Raw genomic sequence first — 17,561 nt, forward strand, 5'->3', positions numbered from 1 at the left:
GCATGGCCACAAAGTGAAGTCTAGTTCTGGTCCTTCCTGGGCCTCAGACTTTTAGGGAGGGACCTACTCTTTTTTAAGCCCTTCCAACCTTTATTGTTTGTTTAAAAAAATGAAAAAAAAAGTCCCAAGAAATATGTTTCATTTTCTACATTTCATTTGCCTTACCTGCTGTTCCCTTAGTGTCCTATCTCTCATTTCTCCTGCCTCCAAGTGACTAAATCAATGAGGGAAGCAATACCACTCCTGATTGTTTTCTGAATGCTTCTATACATCCCAAATGGTTGTTCCTTTCCTGATCTCTCAGGGATAATCCTTTCTTTACAATGCAAAGATCATTCATCTGGAAGTGGAGAGAAACTATGTATTTATTCACTATATGTCTGTAACTGCTATGAGACTCAGTTTCTCCAAATGTAAAATGAGGGTGGTTGGGTGTGATGAGAGGCCTCTCAGTTGTCTTTGATGCCATGACATTCAGTGTGGTGTGGAAAGAGGATTGAAGTTAGTAGATGAGGGTTCAGAGGTGTGTTGGAACCAGTTTAAACCCGACTTGAAAAAGCTAATTTTTCAGTGTGAGCCTTTACCCCTTGGAAATGCCAAATTCCATAAATTGGGGTTTGATTTATTGCTTTTTGATTGTCTAAATTTGTAATAGAGTGATGGAGAAAATGTTAATAAAACAGATTAAATGTAAAAGTGTGTTGCACATAAATTTCTTTTTTTCAGAAGACTAGTTACTAAGGGTGGATAGCACAACCTTAATTTTGCTTCTTAGTGTGTGATGGTGGAATAGTCATTATCTCTGGGTCTCATTTTCTTCATATGTAAAATAAGAGTATTGGATTTAATGATCTTTAAAGTCTCTACTAGCTCTGACATTCTTCAAGTCTGAGTCACTTTCCCAGCTGTGCTCAAATCAAACCCAAATCAATTCCACAAACATTGACTGATCCCCTATGTGGGTAGAGCTCTGGGCCAAAGACTGGTCCCCAGGGACCCACAGCCTGGCTGGAGAGACAGGATCTGAATATATGAAAAGTTAAATAATAATAAAGGATTAAAATAGCAGTTCAAGACCACAGGGGAGATGCCCTGAGGCCTCATGGGTTTGTGATTAATTGCCAAATGTGTCTTTACAGACAATAAGAGCTAGAAGAACTTTGAGAAGGATGAGATCCTTGCTGGTCTGAGTAGTTAGGGGGATTTTCCTAGAAGATTTGGACCTTGAAAGATGAATAAAATTCATAGAGATAGCAGGGAAGAAATACCAAGTAGAAGGACAACAATGATAAGGAATGAGGCAGTTGGGGGGAATGGGGAGCTGGCACAATGCTTAAAAAGATAACTGGGAGTCAGGAAGACCTGGGTTCAAGGTTTCTGAGAAATAATGGCTCTGTGATTTTGGATGAGTCATTTCACCTCCTAGTGCCCCCCCCATCTCCAGGATTAGATAAAGTGCTGGTTTCTATTGGTATAATATACTCTAGCAACTCTCCAAAACAATGAATGTGTTGGGGGGCATTCAGGATCATAAGCTTTAGAGCAGGCCTCAGAAACCATCTAGGTCAATATGTTATTTTACAGATAGGGAAATGAGACCCACAGATGTGACTGAAGCTGAGGGTATGGGTAGGGGAGTTCTAGGTGAGAAGGCTGGGAAGGAAGGCAGAAGCAAGTCTATTTGGTCCTGATCTGCTCCTACTAATTAAATCCTAGCGTTTTTCTTATACCTCACCTTCCTCTAATTCATGGCTCAGAATGCTTGAGTCTCTTCTGACAAATCCCTGGGTAGCTGGCTCACTTGTTATGATCATAGCACATATTTGATAATAATTTAGAATATGTAGGGCATTTTAAATACATTATCTTATTTGTATTTACTCTTTGCTCTCCCTTAAAATCCACCCCCTTCCCTGGTACATATCTGATTAGTTACCATGTCTTACTGATTCGAGTGACCAGTACTAGCTCTCTCACTTGTCCCTTTTTTGCCACTTATGTAATTTAGATTCTAGTTCAGGCTTGATCTCTTTGTCTCCAGTAGCTCCCTCCTCTAATCTATGTTCCTTGAGGCTACCAAGGTGATACTTCTAAAAGATGTGGCTTGACCCCTGCTCAAGATGCTGCTTTAGCTCCCAATTACTATTAGGAGACATGACAAAGCCTTTATTTAGCATTTAAGACTTTCACCATCTGACTCTGTCTAGACATACATACTGCAAGACATACCCATCACTCACTTTTTATCTTAGTCAAACTGGTCTGCCTCCAGTCTCCAATCCACCTTCTCTGTATCCATGCCTCCTGGCCTCTTAGACCATCCTCTTTTTTTGACTTTCTAGCCTGGTTCTTTCCTTGCTTCTTAGAGACACTGATACCCACTCCTAATCATCAAACATTTCCCTGCTGAAGCATTTGGGGTGGGAATGAAAACCAGAGTTCATTCTTTTTTTACAAATAGGGGAGATGGAGGCATTGGATAGTACAATGATGTGTCTAGGACCTTATATCATTGATTCTAGGGAAAGAGCTAAGAACTGGAGCTAGGAACCTTTACTTGGTTTGTGAACTCCATGTCTTTCTTATCCTAAGATCGTCCTGGAACACCTTGGACACAACCTTCCCCCATGGGAATGACTCTGGGCATTGTGGTAGAAGGGCTAGGAAAAACAAAAAAGAAAGTAATATTGATTGTCTAATGAAAAGAGAAGGCAGTTATGGCAGGAGCCCAGAGACTTTTGGTATGGATCAATTTTGCGTTAGTCAGTCAATTAAATCCAGAGAGCAGATCCAAAGCCAGAAACTAGAGAGGAAGTTCTCACTCAGGGATAGGGTTTGAAGATTCCCAGTAGACTTACCTGTCTTCCCCTCAGAGAAAGGGAATTTAGATGGGAGGGGGTGCTCTCTGAAGCTTGGGCCTTGTTTGAATTCAATCCAATAAATGTATACGAAGTATTTGTACTAAGTACAAAGTTTAGATAAAACATGGCGTCTTCATGGAGCTAGTAGGGTGATAAAACATACACATTTGATAACTGATACTATATGATTAGTGCATTAGAGAGGAACAAAAAAGTGTAGTCTGAGTGGGGAGAGCCTAGGGTGGTGGTAAGAAATCAGAGAAGGCTTCATGAAAAATTTAGCATTTCAGTCGAGCTGTAAAAGATAGTTTCTGGACCCCCAGCCCATTCTCAAAGGTTTTTGCTTCTTTAATATTCATTTGACTTCCTTCCACCAAATATCCCTTCCAAACATTTACTCTCCCTCAGACACACACACACACACACACACACACACACACACACACACACACACAAACAAATTTTAGAGATTTTATATTTGCTGTGGAATTCTTGAGGAATTTGTATTGGTCTCTAAGAGGCAGAAACCATTTACTGTGCCTAGGATATAGGATGCCAGATTTGGCTATGTTTTACTTATTCTTGGTCAGAATACTATCTGCAATGGTGTGGACAAGTTTCACTGACCTGTCCACAATCTTTTACCAGATGTTTGAGTGGACATGGTTTTCGAGATGAGGGCTAGAGGTTTAGAGTGTGTGTGTGTGTGTGTGTGTGTGTGTGTGTGTGTGTGTGTGTGTGTGTGTGTGTGTGTAAGATGGCTGGAACAGAAGGATGGACTTGACAGCCTCAGTAGTTCCAGTCCAGGTCAAGGACACGATATTTCTAGGGTACAACCACCATAACTCCTGAGTCTGTCCCTCTCTTCCTGCCTTGCAGTTGGCTCTCAAGAAAGGAGTGCCTTCAGGGCGTTAGGGTGTCCCCAGCCAACTCACTGAATCGTGAATAACGTTCTCACAATAGCTGTGGCCAAAGGATTACTTTTAATCCTCGGTAACGATCAAACCATTATTATTTTTTTAAGTGTTACAGATCAATCAGTCCATCCCTGGGCTTTCTACGTGCAGAAACTGCCAAATTCACAGGGGTTGGTTTGGTTGGGATGTATGTGTGTAAAGGATAGAGGCCTGGATATGAGGGACTGGGAAAGATTGCAGAGGGTGTAGACCCAGCTATGACTATTATAGGATTTAGGGTGGGAAGGACTTTAGGGACCATCTAATATAAGCTCCTTTATACCTATGGAAGAACTGAGGTCCAGAAAAAGAAAGTGACTTGCCCAAGGTCATACAGGCATTAAGAAACAAGAACTAAATTCAAATCCAGGACTTCTGATTTAAATTTGTGTGTATCTTTATGTGTGTCGGTGTCTGTGTGTACATCAGTCAGTCCAGACAAATCACATTTCGTTCCCAATTTGCCCTTCTGTTTCCTAAAATGGAATACTGCTTTTTGATCATTTTGGGATTGGGACTCAATGTAGCCATTCATTCCTTTTTCTCCTTTCTCTCCCTCCCTTCCTCCCTCCTTCCCTTCCTTTTTCCCCCTTTCTTCCTTCCTTTCTCCCTCCCTCCTTCTTTCTCTCTCCCCCTCCATTTCTTCCTTCCCTTCCTTCTTTCCCTCTCCCTGTTTTTTTCCAACTCCTCTTGTAACAATCTTTGTGCCTCTTATCTCCCAGCTAGGGGACCCTAACCTGTGGCCTGCCCTTTTAGAATCTCTGGGGAGGAGGGAAAGGAGAATGTGGGGTATTTTAGTCCCATTACCTGCTCTGGCTTAGGGGAATCTTGGTGAAGGGCCTGTAAGGGGCAGACAGCTAGGGTACAGGGATCAGCTGGAAGACAACAGGCCCTTGGGAGCATGCTAATGTGTTCAGTGAGCTCTGACCTCGCCCCTCAGGGAGAGGAGATAATGAAAAACCAAAGAGAGACTGCTAACACTTGAAGACTAAATAACCCAGATTTAGAGATAGAGAAGATGGGAATGGGAATGAGTCTAGAGGTCAGAACAGGCCAATAGGAGACCCAGGATCTCAACTCCCTGGAGCTGTGGGAAGACTGAGTGTCTAGGCTTTTGATGGGCTGCCTGGAAAGGGGGGGGTCTGGTTATTTACTGCTCCTATCTCCTTTCTCATTCCACTCAGCCCTCTTTCCCCTCCAGGCCTCCTTGCCCTAGCAAATCCAGCTTGATCTGTCTATTCAACTTGCAGCTGAGAGCCACTGACTGGACAGACTAGAAGTCAGGGTTTAGAAAAATGCAAGCAAAGGACCCCCTCCCAGTTCCAGGGACAGAGAAGGAGAATGGGGCCCCATGTAAGACAAGAAAGATTAAGGGCACTGCAGCAGAATCTCCTAATGAATTTGGTGAGGACATCAAGAGGCTCAGGACCCAACCTCTGAGATGGGGCTAGGGTGGCAAGTGAAGGGAAATTCTTTTCTTTTCTTTGTTATTCATTCATTTCCTTGCTTGACTCCCTCTCTCCCTTCCTCCTTTTCTTCTATCCTTACTGCTACAAAGGAATAATTTAGCCCAACCTTCTTTCACAGAGGTAAACCAAGATCCAGAAAAAGATAGGCACTTGTCCAAGGTTACAGCTGTTGGCTGTATTCTGGAAAGTTCTGGCAAAACCAGAACTTGAACCTAGATCTCCTGATATTAATTCCAATGCTGCCTGTTTCTAAGTTTCCCTCTTTTTGTGACATGGAGTGGGAGGAAATCACAAAGAAACGGATTTCTACATGGTGTAAGGAAAAAAAATATTCTTCACCACTATTCCAAAATAAAGTGGCATCTTTGAGGCATCTTTGCCCATCATGGTGGTCTCCAAATGGGAGATTGGATGGTCATCTGTTGGGAATGCTGTAAACTACATCCTATCCTCTTCAGGTACAAATTGGACTAGATGATTTTTCTATGTCTATTCTAGTTCTGATAGTCTGAGAAGTGGCTATGGGGAAAGGACCATATGTGGAGAGCTCAAAGAAATTCTGGCTCAATTCATTTCCAGTGGCCTCTGGTTCTGACCTTAGCCTTGCTTTGTCCTTGGCACTATGCGACTCTCCTAGCCAAGGTGGTTGACCAGATTTACTGATACACCACCAGGCGTCGCTGTGATGCAAGTATCAGAGGGGGCTAGCTAACTCCTGGGACTTGTTCTGCATTTGAGACCATAGAAGTGGTGGCACTTTTTTTTGGTGTTCATCATCTTTTTCCTAAGCTCTACATTTTGACCCCAAAAGTGACTGGACAGCAAATAGATCTGTGTTTAGGAAAGACAGAACTCTCCTCCAGCCCTCAAGTTTTCTCACTCAAAATTTGAGAGCTAGTGCTGCCTCAGCAGTTAGAGGACCTGAATCATAGTTCTGCTAATGGTTTTCTGAGTGATCTTAGCCAAGATCCTTCCCCTCCCTGGGCCTCAGTCTCCTCCTTTAAAATATGTTGTTGAAACAGATGATTTTTAATGACATATCCCTCCCAGCTCTAAATCCTACAATCTGCTCCAAATTCTCCCTTAGTTAAGTCAGCCCTTTGATTCCTAATTCTACTCACCCAGGCTATGTCCGGGTTCCTGAATAGCTCTGGCTTGAAGCCTTGAGCAGTAAGGAGGGAGTTTCCAGACTGGTATTCAGCATGCCCTAATCCTACTAGAGCTTGGGCCCTGAGCCAGGTTAGTCTGTAGCACCTTATAATGCCCTCTCTCTGAGGTTGAGGGTGGGTGGGCTGTGCCAAGCACTGTTGTAATCCTTGATGTGACTCTGCTCCAACTGTCTCTTCGTCAGCCTGGGGCATACTGTTTATTGAGATAGCTGCCTTCTCAATCACACATGTGGCTGCTGGCCAGTACTGGGGTCATGGGACTGGACTGGATGACTGGTTTTCTTCACTCTAGGGGATCCTGGGAAGGACCAGATGATGGTTACCAGCTGGGGTTCTACTATGACCTTGAAGACAGACAAGTGAAAGATCTTCTGAGAGCTTTTCTGAAAAACCTTCACTGACTCCCTATTAGGGATGATATAAAAAAAATTCCTTAGCATATCATTCAAGATCCTCCCCAACCAGACTTTAATATGCCCTTTCCCACCTTCTTCTTCCATGAAGTCCATGATATTGCTAGCTGAAGTATTTTCCTTTTCTCATCTTAAAATTTTCTAGATATATCTGGATCCTTCCTTTGCCTCTTTCATATTCCCCCTTGTATCAAACAGAGTGACTAGGCTCAAATCTCATTTCTGCTACTTCCTTCTACATATGGCCTTAGGGCCAATCATTTCATCTTATTTTATGAATTAAAGGGGGAAAACTGGATGACCCCAAGATCTCTTCAAGCTCCTAACTCCAGGGATCTATGATTTTGCTGGTATGTACAGACAGTTTAGTGAATGGTCTCTGAGAGGAGCCATTTCTCCTCTGGGTTTCCCAGACTTAGGATGCTTTGATGACAGGCCCCTGGTTTCCCTTAGCTAGTTGGGGTCTAGTTCTTCTTTATAGTTTCTCCCACAATAAAGTTAGGCCCAAGGCTAAACATAGGGAGTTCAATAAAGATGGCCTTAGGTGAATTGAATTGAAAACTCCAATCTATAGTATGTTACTCAACCTGGTGGATTAGGTACAAGCTGTTTTGTCCCTAGGGAACTGGCCCCTGGGGGTCTTGAGGCATAGTGGGTCATTGGGTTTTTAGTCAGAGGACCTGGATTCAAATCTTACCCTGTTGGACTAGATAGTTTCTGGGGTTTCCTCCATCTCTATTTTAAGATTCTATAGCTTACGACTCTTCCTTGCTTCTTCAAGAGGCCCATTACTGTTAGGAGTCTAGTCTTGGCTGAGTGAATTACTTTGAAACGCTAGCAAGGCTGCCAAGCTTCAGTGAGGTATCCTGATTTCAGTAACTAGGGTAGTGGAAAGAGAATCAGAGTTTTAGTCGGAAGACTTGGGTTCAAATTCTGATTTCAGTATTTACTAATTCTGTGGCCTTGACCCTTTCTCTGGGTCAAGGTTTCCTCTTGTGTAAAAGGAGAGAGGACTAGACCTCTAAGTTTCTTTCCAACTTTACATTCTATGCTACATGGTATTGGCTGGGTGATCGACATGGGAAAGTATCTTTCATAAATTCTGAGCCACCGGTATAGGTCTCTATGAGTAGAAGGCACTTTTTAAGTGTTCATTGAGCCCCAGAGGGCCATCTTGGGATCTCAATGGTTTTTATCTTATCCAGCCATGGACTGAATGGAGCAGTGGAGGAAGGCTCTCTGCAGTTAGGAATATCAGATTCTAAAATTCTCCTCTGACCCTATTAGCTGTTTGACCTTGAGCAAGTCACAACCTCTCTGAACCTCTGCATGCTACAGATCTTCTTCATAGGGTTGTGAGGATCAGATAAGATAATATATAACAACTTGAAAGAGCTCTGAAAATGTGAATTATTATTACTGGGCTTATGGGTGGGAAACAGGAGACCTGAGTTGTGGTCCCAATTTGGTCACTGATTCATTGTGGGACCTAAGATAGGGCCTTTTCATTCCCTGGGATTTACCTAACCCATCTGTAAAATGAGGGAATTGGGACTCCAAAATCTTATTGATGGGATAGCCAAGTGGAGTCATAGTACACAGAGTCCTGGACCTGGAGTCAGGAAGGCTATCTTCCTGAGTTCAAATCTGACTTCAGACACTTACTATCTGTGTCACTCTGGACCAGTCACTTAACCCTCTTTGCATGTTTCCTCATCTATATTACAGATGAAGAAGGAAATGGAAAACCACTACAATATCTTTGCAAAGAATACCCCAAATGGGGTCATGAAGAGTTTGAAATGACTGGATAACAACAGTCTTAAAAAAAGTCTTAGTGATTCTTTCTAACTTTAGAACTATGTCCTAAGTTATATTCCTTACAAAACATTACCTCCCTTCAAGAATCCCTCATCTATTTTATCTTTGGATCTCCACATCAATCTTGTGAGGCAGGTGGGGTAGGTCCATATTCCAAAAGAGGAAATTGAAGCCTGGGAGTGAGTCACTTGTCCAAGGTCATAAGTTAGTGGTAGGGTTGAGGTTAGAACTCAGGTATCCTGAGTGCCTACCCAAAGCTCTTTGTCCTTGATCATTGTTGGGGAGGTCATTCTCTTTCACTAGTTATCACAGTCTTCTTTGAACAAGCATTGACCTTTGAGAGAGATGTCAACATGTATTGTGAGCACACAAATATTTGTGTGAACATGCACACATGTACACACAAAATTCACCAATTATGGGATTATTATCACCATATTATCACCATAAAAATATCATCACCTACTGACATGTGGAGATAGCTCTGTCCCCATCACTGTCCCCTCCCAGTGGAAAGAATATAAATCTTTAGCAAACTCTGAAAATCACCAGAGCGGCTCCTGTAATAACTGCCAAGACAGCTGATCCCAGGACTCTGATTAGCTCGGGCAGCCCTTGCCTCAGATCCACTCGGCAGCCAGCTGCTCGGCCCCAGCTCTGGCTATTGATCCAGGCGGCGTCGGAGGCGGCACCATGGCCCATTTCTCTCTCAGAGCTAACTGGTTTGTCAATAAGACTCTGGCTGGGCTGGCATCGACTGGGACCTACGGCTGGGGTGCCATGGGACAGAGAGGAAGGTTTATTAGGTGGAAGGTCTGGGAAATGACCCGACTTATACATTTGTTTACACCCCTTGGGAAACTGTCCCTTGCCTCAGTATCCAGAATAAGAAGAGAACTTAATACTACTGAATATGGCTGACATTAAATGTCTAAATATTTACAAAGCACACTCTTCATCATATTCCTATCTGGTAGATAGGTGGTTTAAAAAGGTCTTTATTTCCATTTCCCAGATGAGAAAATTAAGGCTTATGGTGGGGATGTGACTGATTCAAAGTCTCACAATGTGAGTGTCAGAGTCTGAACTGAAAGCCAAACTTTTGATTTCTGAGTTCTGTGATCTTTTCATTACATTATTTTTGTCTTCCAGTTGGAGAAGGAACTCTACAAGAGAACTCTTAGAACTGGAAATTGAGTGAATGTCCATCAATTGTGGAATGACTGAACAAACTGTAGTTTATGTATGTTATGGAACACTAGTATTCTATTAGAAACCAGGAGGGATGGAAATTCAGAGAAGCCTGGAAGGATTTATGAACTGATGCTGAGTGAGATGAGAAGAACCAGAAGAACGCTGTTTACCACAGCAACAAGGGGGTGATAATCAATTTTAATGGACTTGCTTATTTCATAAGTGCAACAATCAGGGACAATTTTAGGGTATCTGTGATGGAGAATACCATTTGTATCCAGAGAAAGAATTGTGGAGTTTAAACAAAGACCAAAGATTATTACCCTTAATTAATTAATTAATTAATTAATTAATTTTTCTTGGTTTTTGTAAGGCAAATGGGGTTAAGTGGCTTGCCCAAGGCCACACAGCTAGGTAATTATTAAGTGTCTGAGACCGTATTTGAACCCAGGTACTCCTGACTCCAGAGCCGGTGCTTTACTCACTGTGCCACCTAGCCGCCCCTTATTACCTTTAATTTAAAAAAATTATCTTATTATGTAATTTTGCTATCTCTTATACTTTATTTTTTCCTTTAGGATATGATTTTTCTCTCAAAACATTCAATTTTGAGCAATGTCTAGCATGGAAACAATGTAAAGACTATCAAATTGCCTTCTGTGGGGGTGGGGGGAGGGAAGCAAGATTAGAGGAAAAACTGTAAAATTCAATAAAAAAAGAGAACTCTTTATAAGAGCCAAAGGGATTGGGGTAGCTGGGTGGTACAGTGGGTAGATTACTGGCTCTACAGTCAGGAGGACCCGAGTTCAAATCCAGCCTCGGACACTTGATACTAAATAGCTGTGCAACCTTGGGCCAGTCACTTAACCCTAATGTCTTGCAAAAACCAAAGGGAAAAAAGAGCCAAGGGAATTTCAACCGAGGAAAACCAGACCCTAGGAGGGAGATGAGGTAGATTGCAGACAGTCTACCTCACCCTCAGTGGAGGCAACATCACTTGCATGAAAAAGAATGAGATAAAAACATGGCCTTGTTCTTGGTGAACCCCGGTCTGAAGGGGAAGCATGACTTGTGTTTTTTTTTAGCTGGTGAACGAATGGAATAAAAGTAAATCTCACAGGTGCTATGTCCTCTCACACGCACTTATCCTGTAATAATATATATTATGGGTTTGTGTGTCTTATTCCCTTATTTCCTTATTCTATAAACTTCTTGAGAGCAGGGGTCAAGATCTATGTCCCTGTGATCTCTCTTCAACTTTGCAGCTATATATCTGTGTGTTTGTGTTGACTACAGACCCTTTTGTTGGTAGGGCCCTGGGGTTGGAAGGACCCTTGGATATGGGGTCAGGGCCTAAACAGCTGGGGGCCCTATAGTCTCACCTCTTGCATCTTTGAGGTGATCTATATGTGCAAGTGATCCCTGTCTCCCTGTCTCTAGTATGGAAGAGGCTTAGGGCTCCCCATAGGCAGGAAGCCCAGTGTACCTCAAGATAACAGATTTCAAGTCCCAGATCCAGGAGCTTGTACCTTTTCAAGCTAAGCATGTTATTCGGCTCTTGGAACTGCAGAGGGAGCTCAGTACTGTAAGAATTCTGGTCCAAGAGCAGTTTGGTACAGAGATCAGAACAGACAATTCTGATGTGAAAGCAACCTGAGACATCACGTAGAGCCATCTCTTTACTTTACAGAGGAGAAGACTAGGACGTGGAGGATGAAGGCTGCCTACCTGGGGTCACAGAGATAATCAATAGCAGAACTGGAGACTGGGGCTCTTTGCTTAGACAAGGGTGGGGGGAGAAGGTCACAGACAGATTATCCAGGATACAGGTATAAGTAGTTGGTGAAAAAAATGAAGGTAAAGGGGAGGAAAGAGAGTAGAAGAGCTTGAGGAGATGGCAGAGTTAAAGGAAGGTTCTTTTATTTCCTTTTAACTAAAGATAAGGAGTTCTGTATTTGTGAGCAGAGATAAAATGGAAAGATGAGAGAGAAAGGAAATGTCCAAAGGAGCAAAGTTCCAGGGGAGATGGGAAGGATGGGATTGAGGACAGGAGAGAAAGGGCTAGCCTTCATCTCCTGAGTAGAAAAGAAAGTGAGGTCATCTATTCAAAAAATCGTAAATTTAAAGATAGAAGGGATGTATCAGAGATTCCTGGAAGGAATCAACCCCTCACTTTGCAGGTGGGGAAACTGAGACACAGAGAGATTAACTGACTTGCTCTAGATGAAGCCCTGGGATTAGAGAAGAGGATGAAGGTGGAGTGAACAGAGAAGGATTTTGGAGTATGCTCATTCTTCCTTCAGTGAAGAGAAATATTAGGAAAGTCAATCATAGATGAATAGAAGAGTTGTTCAGCAGTGGTTTGACCAGTTAATTCATAGTGGACCCAGATGACATAGTCTTGTGATTTCCTTAGTGCTTGGTAGTTGGTGGGGGAAGCCTCCAGGATGGCGGGGGGGATTGGCCAAGTGAGAACTGTGGAAGGTCAAGGGATAAGAAATTCAAGTGTGGAAGACAAAGTAGCTTGAAAACAGCTGATTACACCCTCAAAATTGTGAAGGGAAGAAATAAAATCAGAGCAAGGGTGACAGGGAGAGTAGGCAAAGATAGCAGGACTTCATGTGGTTTTATGATTCTGTGGGGCAAGGTTATGACAATGGTAACAAGGGCACAGTGAAGAGCTGAGCATAACAGGATGGTTTGGAATATGGCTTGCTTTTTGCCAACATTTATAGTATTAGGTGTGAAGACTTTATTGTCTTTATGCTGTCTAGCATGACACCAATGTGGCTCCTGGAAGAACCCATTCTTTATGTCCCAATATTTCATTAACTTATTGATGCTATTCTCTGGAGGTTTTGTTCTTTCATTTGGGGATGGCACCTGTCCCACCCTATTCCAATCTTCCCTAAGTTTTGGATTTGTGTATTGGAATAATGGAAGAGAAAAAGAAGCAACCTAGTATGTATTTTATGCATACATATATAGATGATTGCCTTGAAGTGTATATGTGTGTGTGTGTATGTGTGTGTATGTACAAATTATGTATACATATGTAGATGATTGCCTTGAAGTGTATATATGTGTGTGTGTGTATGTGTGTGTATGTACAATGTTTTGGGGTATATGGTCATATATATGTATGTATTTTTAGTTTTATATGTGTAATACAATTTACTGACTTAAGAAGCATTTAAGGAGCATTCAAAGTCTTGTAGAAACTAAAACAAAAATATAATTATCCCTCCCTCAAAAAGACCACATTCTAGTAGAGAGGAAGGTGGTATTTGTATATATTCATGTAAAAGACATTTCAGGTGCCCATGCATTTTTAGGGAAAATTCTTGACAAACATGAGTGATGTTCCTGTAAGCTTTAGGTTATCCCAATATCACAAAGGAAAACTAGTCTTTGGTAACTACTTCAATAGGTCTTTAAGTCTTCTAAAGCACAATAACCATATGTATCATTACTTTCATTTTATAGAGGAGCAAAGTGAGGCTCATAGGAAAGCAACTTTTTGAATTTACAATTTTGAATTGTATTTGAGCCTAATCTCAAACCCCTACAAGTTCAGCCTACAAGTTCAATACTCTTCCATTAATTGATACCACCATATCTCCCCATACACTTTTTCTCTTCTTTGTTCTTGTTCACAGTGACTTCCACCTTTGCTTGGGCAAGAGAGTTGGGTTGAGACCCTGGCAGTCACCCAAGTAAATGCTAATTAATAACTCACTTTAATTATAAGGATAGCAAATGGAAACAGCTTTAGGGTGCTCAATGCAGACCTGGCTCTGTTTTTACTAGCTTTATGTGAAGATGATGCAAAACAGAGGAGGCATTCTGGGAAAAATCAAGGTCACTGAGTGATTAACCATTCAGGGGAAGAAAGAACATTTAGGGCTTATGATGAAAATGGTTGTTAGTGGGAGGGGGAGGGGATCAGTTTTCCAAAAACACAGAACTTTCTTTTCTTTTTCTTTTTTAGTTTTATTTTTATTTAAGGCAATGGGGTTAAGAGTGACTTGACAAAGGTCACACAGTTGGGAAATTATTAAGTGTCTGAGACTGGATTTGAACTTAGGTCCTCCTGACTCCAGGGCCAGTTCTCTATCCACTGAGCCATTTAGCTTCCCCCTTTTCTTTTCTCATGGTACAATGGAAAGATGAATGGATTTAGAATCTCAGGATCTTAGTTTAAATCCTGGTCTTCACTTACTAATTATTTGACCTTAGGCAAGTTAATTTACTTCTTTAAACCTCAGTTTCCTCATCTGTAAAATAATGGGATTGAGTTACTTGACAAGGATGTTCAAGTCTATGATCCAGTGATTCAGTCTTGCCTTTGAACCTTTGATCAAACTATCACCCAATCCCATCTCTAACTCTCTAAATCTTTCCCTCTTGGATCATCTTGTATGGATTTCTCTAGCATTTGGCCTTCAGACTCACATAGCCCAGCCCTTGGATACAAGTACTGAGTCCTGTTCTCTAATGTTCTGCGTAAGAGTCAGATTTGGAGTTCAGAGAATATACAGTGAAAAAACCCCTACTTCCAAAGCTAGAGGTTGTGGCTTTGGATGATGTTCTTAGGTGATACCCAATGGTTCACCTCCATGACTGCACAGGCAGTCATGCTCAGGATGTGCTTCCCTCCTCATTTTCAACTTTTGGGATACTTGTTGTTGTTGTTGTTGTTTAGTCACGTTCCACTCTTCAGGACCCCATTTGGAGTTTTCTTGACAGAGATACTGGATTAGTTTGCCATTTTTTTACTCCAGTTCATTTTCTTGATGAGTAAACTGAGGTAAATAAGGTTAAGTGACTAGCCAAGGGTCACACAGCAAGTATCTGAGACTAGATTTGAACCCAGGAAGAAGTCTTTCTGACTCCAGGCTTGGTGTTCTGTGCACTATGGAGCCACCTAGCTTCCTTTAAAATTCAGCTCAAACATTTTCTCCTCCACAGAGACTTTTCTGAGCTCTGTAGCTGCCAGTTCCTCTCTATCTTGTATTTATTTTAAATCTACTTCAATGTGTTTATCTTGTCTCCTAAAGAAGAGCTCTTTGGTGGTGGGGACTATTTAATTTTTTTATTTCATTTTATCCTCAGCATCAGTGCATAGTAATGAATACTTGTTGATTGACTGAATTGACACTTCTAAGACTTCACTTCTGTAGGTCTTAGTTTCCTCAACTCTGAAATGAGGGGCTTGGACTAGGTGGCCAATGAGGTACCTTCTAGCTTTGAGGTCTGTAATCATTGAAGGAGGGAGGGACTCTCTCTATTCTGTCTCTGTCATTGGTCCCATAGGTCAGATACTTAGGAGACAAATTGACTGATTAGTTCAGATAATATGTATCTGAACTATCCCTAAGTCACATTCCAATAATCGTTAGGTCTCAATGATGGTCACTGAATGGGACTTGTCATGTCTCAAAATCCACTACAATAGCAACATGGCATTTCAGTGGCAATTATATGAGAGAATATCACTTAAAAATCAATTCCAGGGAGTTCAAGGGAACATCTCTTACAAGAGATGAAAAGGCAGAAGGAAAGAAAAAGGAAAAAAAGAAGGGCATGAGACAGAGTTATCATAAGGAGGCAAAGAAGGACTACATCTGGTCACAATGCACTGACTTAGCTGGCATCAAAGCCAATCAAGGGAAGAAATGAGAACCATTGTTCTCCCCTAGCACACGAGAGACTTTCCATTTCAAGAGACACTATTCAAGTTCTAAAAGTTAGCTACTTTTCAGTTCCACTGCCAAATGGAGAGAAAGTCAGTGCTAGGGAAATACATGATCTTGTTCCTGGGGGGGCCACCCCCACTGAGCATCACACAGGTTCATGGACTGGGAAAGTTACCTATGAACACCCACCATTCCTGAGTATCTGGATATAAATGCCTCCATATGCATCTTACAGCTCAAATATAATGAAAACAAACATTTCTCTCTTTGACCCCTTTGCTTGACTGAATATTCTCCCCTTGGCCACATCCAAGAGATGCAAGGATAGTAAACCTGTCTTGTCCCAGAGGAACTCACTATCTGAGAGAGATAGAGGTAGAGATCAAAGTTTAGGGCAAGGGAGAGAGACAGAAAAACAAAACCAGACCTTGATCTAAGGGGCCTCAATTCGGGCAGCAGAGAAGGGAAGGATCCAGACCCTGCCTAAGTTCAAGTCCAAGGGATGGAAACAGATTAATAAAATAAAGGATTGAAGTAATTCAAAATGATGCTAACTCATGATCACTAGGATCTGGGGAACAGATGGTAGCGGAGAGGGTGGGAACTAGGGCTTAGGGTTTAGAGGGTCAGTCCTTGGCAACTCCCTCCTTTAGGGAAATGGCCCACCTGACCTCAGGATACAGCCCTAGGAACTTCCCCTCTCTCATTCCCCCCAACCTTTAAGAAGAGAGTGTTCCCCTCTGTCATTAAGTTTAAAAAGTATATGAACTCTTTCTGACACTGGCACCACTTAACTCTGTCCACTAGGATGTTTACTGGAGCTGTGGAAAGGTTACTGAATTATGTGACCTTGGACAAAAGGGTCTCAGTTTTGGGTCAGATTAGGTGATTTCAGCTCTTAATCCTACAATGAATGCCTTTTGGTCTGCTCTTCTACCACTTCCCCTGACCTGGGTCCACTCACTGCAGCTAAAGTGGACAACTCACTCATCCCTCAACCAATCCTGCCTTCTCCCATCTCCATGGCCTTGCTCAAGGGGTCCCATTTCAGACTTGGCTCTCTCCAATACTTTCCTGACATCTGCATCTATCTTAGGTTATTCCTCCTCCATGTACTTTTCCCAGATTCCCACAGCTGAAGATGATGGGTCTTTTTCTTCAAGGGCCCTTGGTCTGGAACTTTCTTTGTTCCTATTACATATTACCTTGTATCATACTTATTATGAACTAGTCATTCCTCTCTCCTTTGCCAGCAAAGCATAAACTTCATGAAGGAAGGAACCATGTCCTTTATCTTTTATTCCTGGTAATAATACAAGATCCTGCTGGTAGGAAAGTAATATGTATGTGTGAACTTAAGGGAAATAATGCTCTATGGGGCTACCCTAGGAAGCAGAACAGGCGTGTGAATGCTTATGTGAATAGAAGAGGCAGTAAGGAGTTGTGGAGAGAGAGTTGGGTTCAAGTATCACATACATGACCTACCTGTACTATCTGACCATGAAGAAGTCACTTAACCTCGGTATCTGGACAATTCCTCAAAACTATATACTATGGATGAACTGTGAATATTCATCCATGAAATATGTTTCTACAGGAAACAGGAATCCCTTATGCCAGTGAAATTACAAGTGGAGATGCCATAAGAATATGTATGGGTCTAGCTGTGAGTATGCACATCACCACATTTACATGGACTTCTCTCTGCATATTTGTCCATGCATTGATGTGTCCTTTTCTATGCTCATAACAATATGTATTTTTGCCTTGTTTTGGGGTATGTGTGAGTGTGTGTGTGTGTGTGTGTGTGTGTGTGTGTGTGTGTGTGTGTGATAAACATATCTATAGAGCCTTTATTTGCTACCCTAGCCTCTGGAACTTCTTAACGTTCATTCACATGCTTACATGTGTCTTCTGTGTTCACAATGCATTATGTATTTTTGGGGCATATGTGTGGCTGTCATTTCCATGGGTATATG

At 42.0% G+C, this 17,561-nt stretch overlaps 1 protein-coding gene across 3 annotated transcripts in view; it reads right to left on the minus strand.

Moving 5' to 3' along the window:
- The window catches only part of CACNA2D2 (calcium voltage-gated channel auxiliary subunit alpha2delta 2), a 417,883-nt gene that overhangs the window by 81,567 nt on the left and 318,755 nt on the right, over positions 1-17,561 (minus strand). For 2 of the 3 annotated variants that reach the window (XM_074198038.1, XM_074198037.1), the window contains exon 4: positions 2,859-3,002. The exons of the other annotated variant lie outside the window; for it this stretch is intronic. In XM_074198038.1, coding sequence (XP_074054139.1) covers positions 2,859-3,002 — 144 coding nt within the window. The remainder of the gene's footprint in view (positions 1-2,858; positions 3,003-17,561) is intronic. 3 annotated transcript variants of the gene reach the window in all.

This window comes from Macrotis lagotis, chromosome 8 (assembly GCF_037893015.1).
Source record: "Macrotis lagotis isolate mMagLag1 chromosome 8, bilby.v1.9.chrom.fasta, whole genome shotgun sequence".
NCBI classification, from domain to species: domain Eukaryota; kingdom Metazoa; phylum Chordata; class Mammalia; order Peramelemorphia; family Peramelidae; genus Macrotis; species Macrotis lagotis.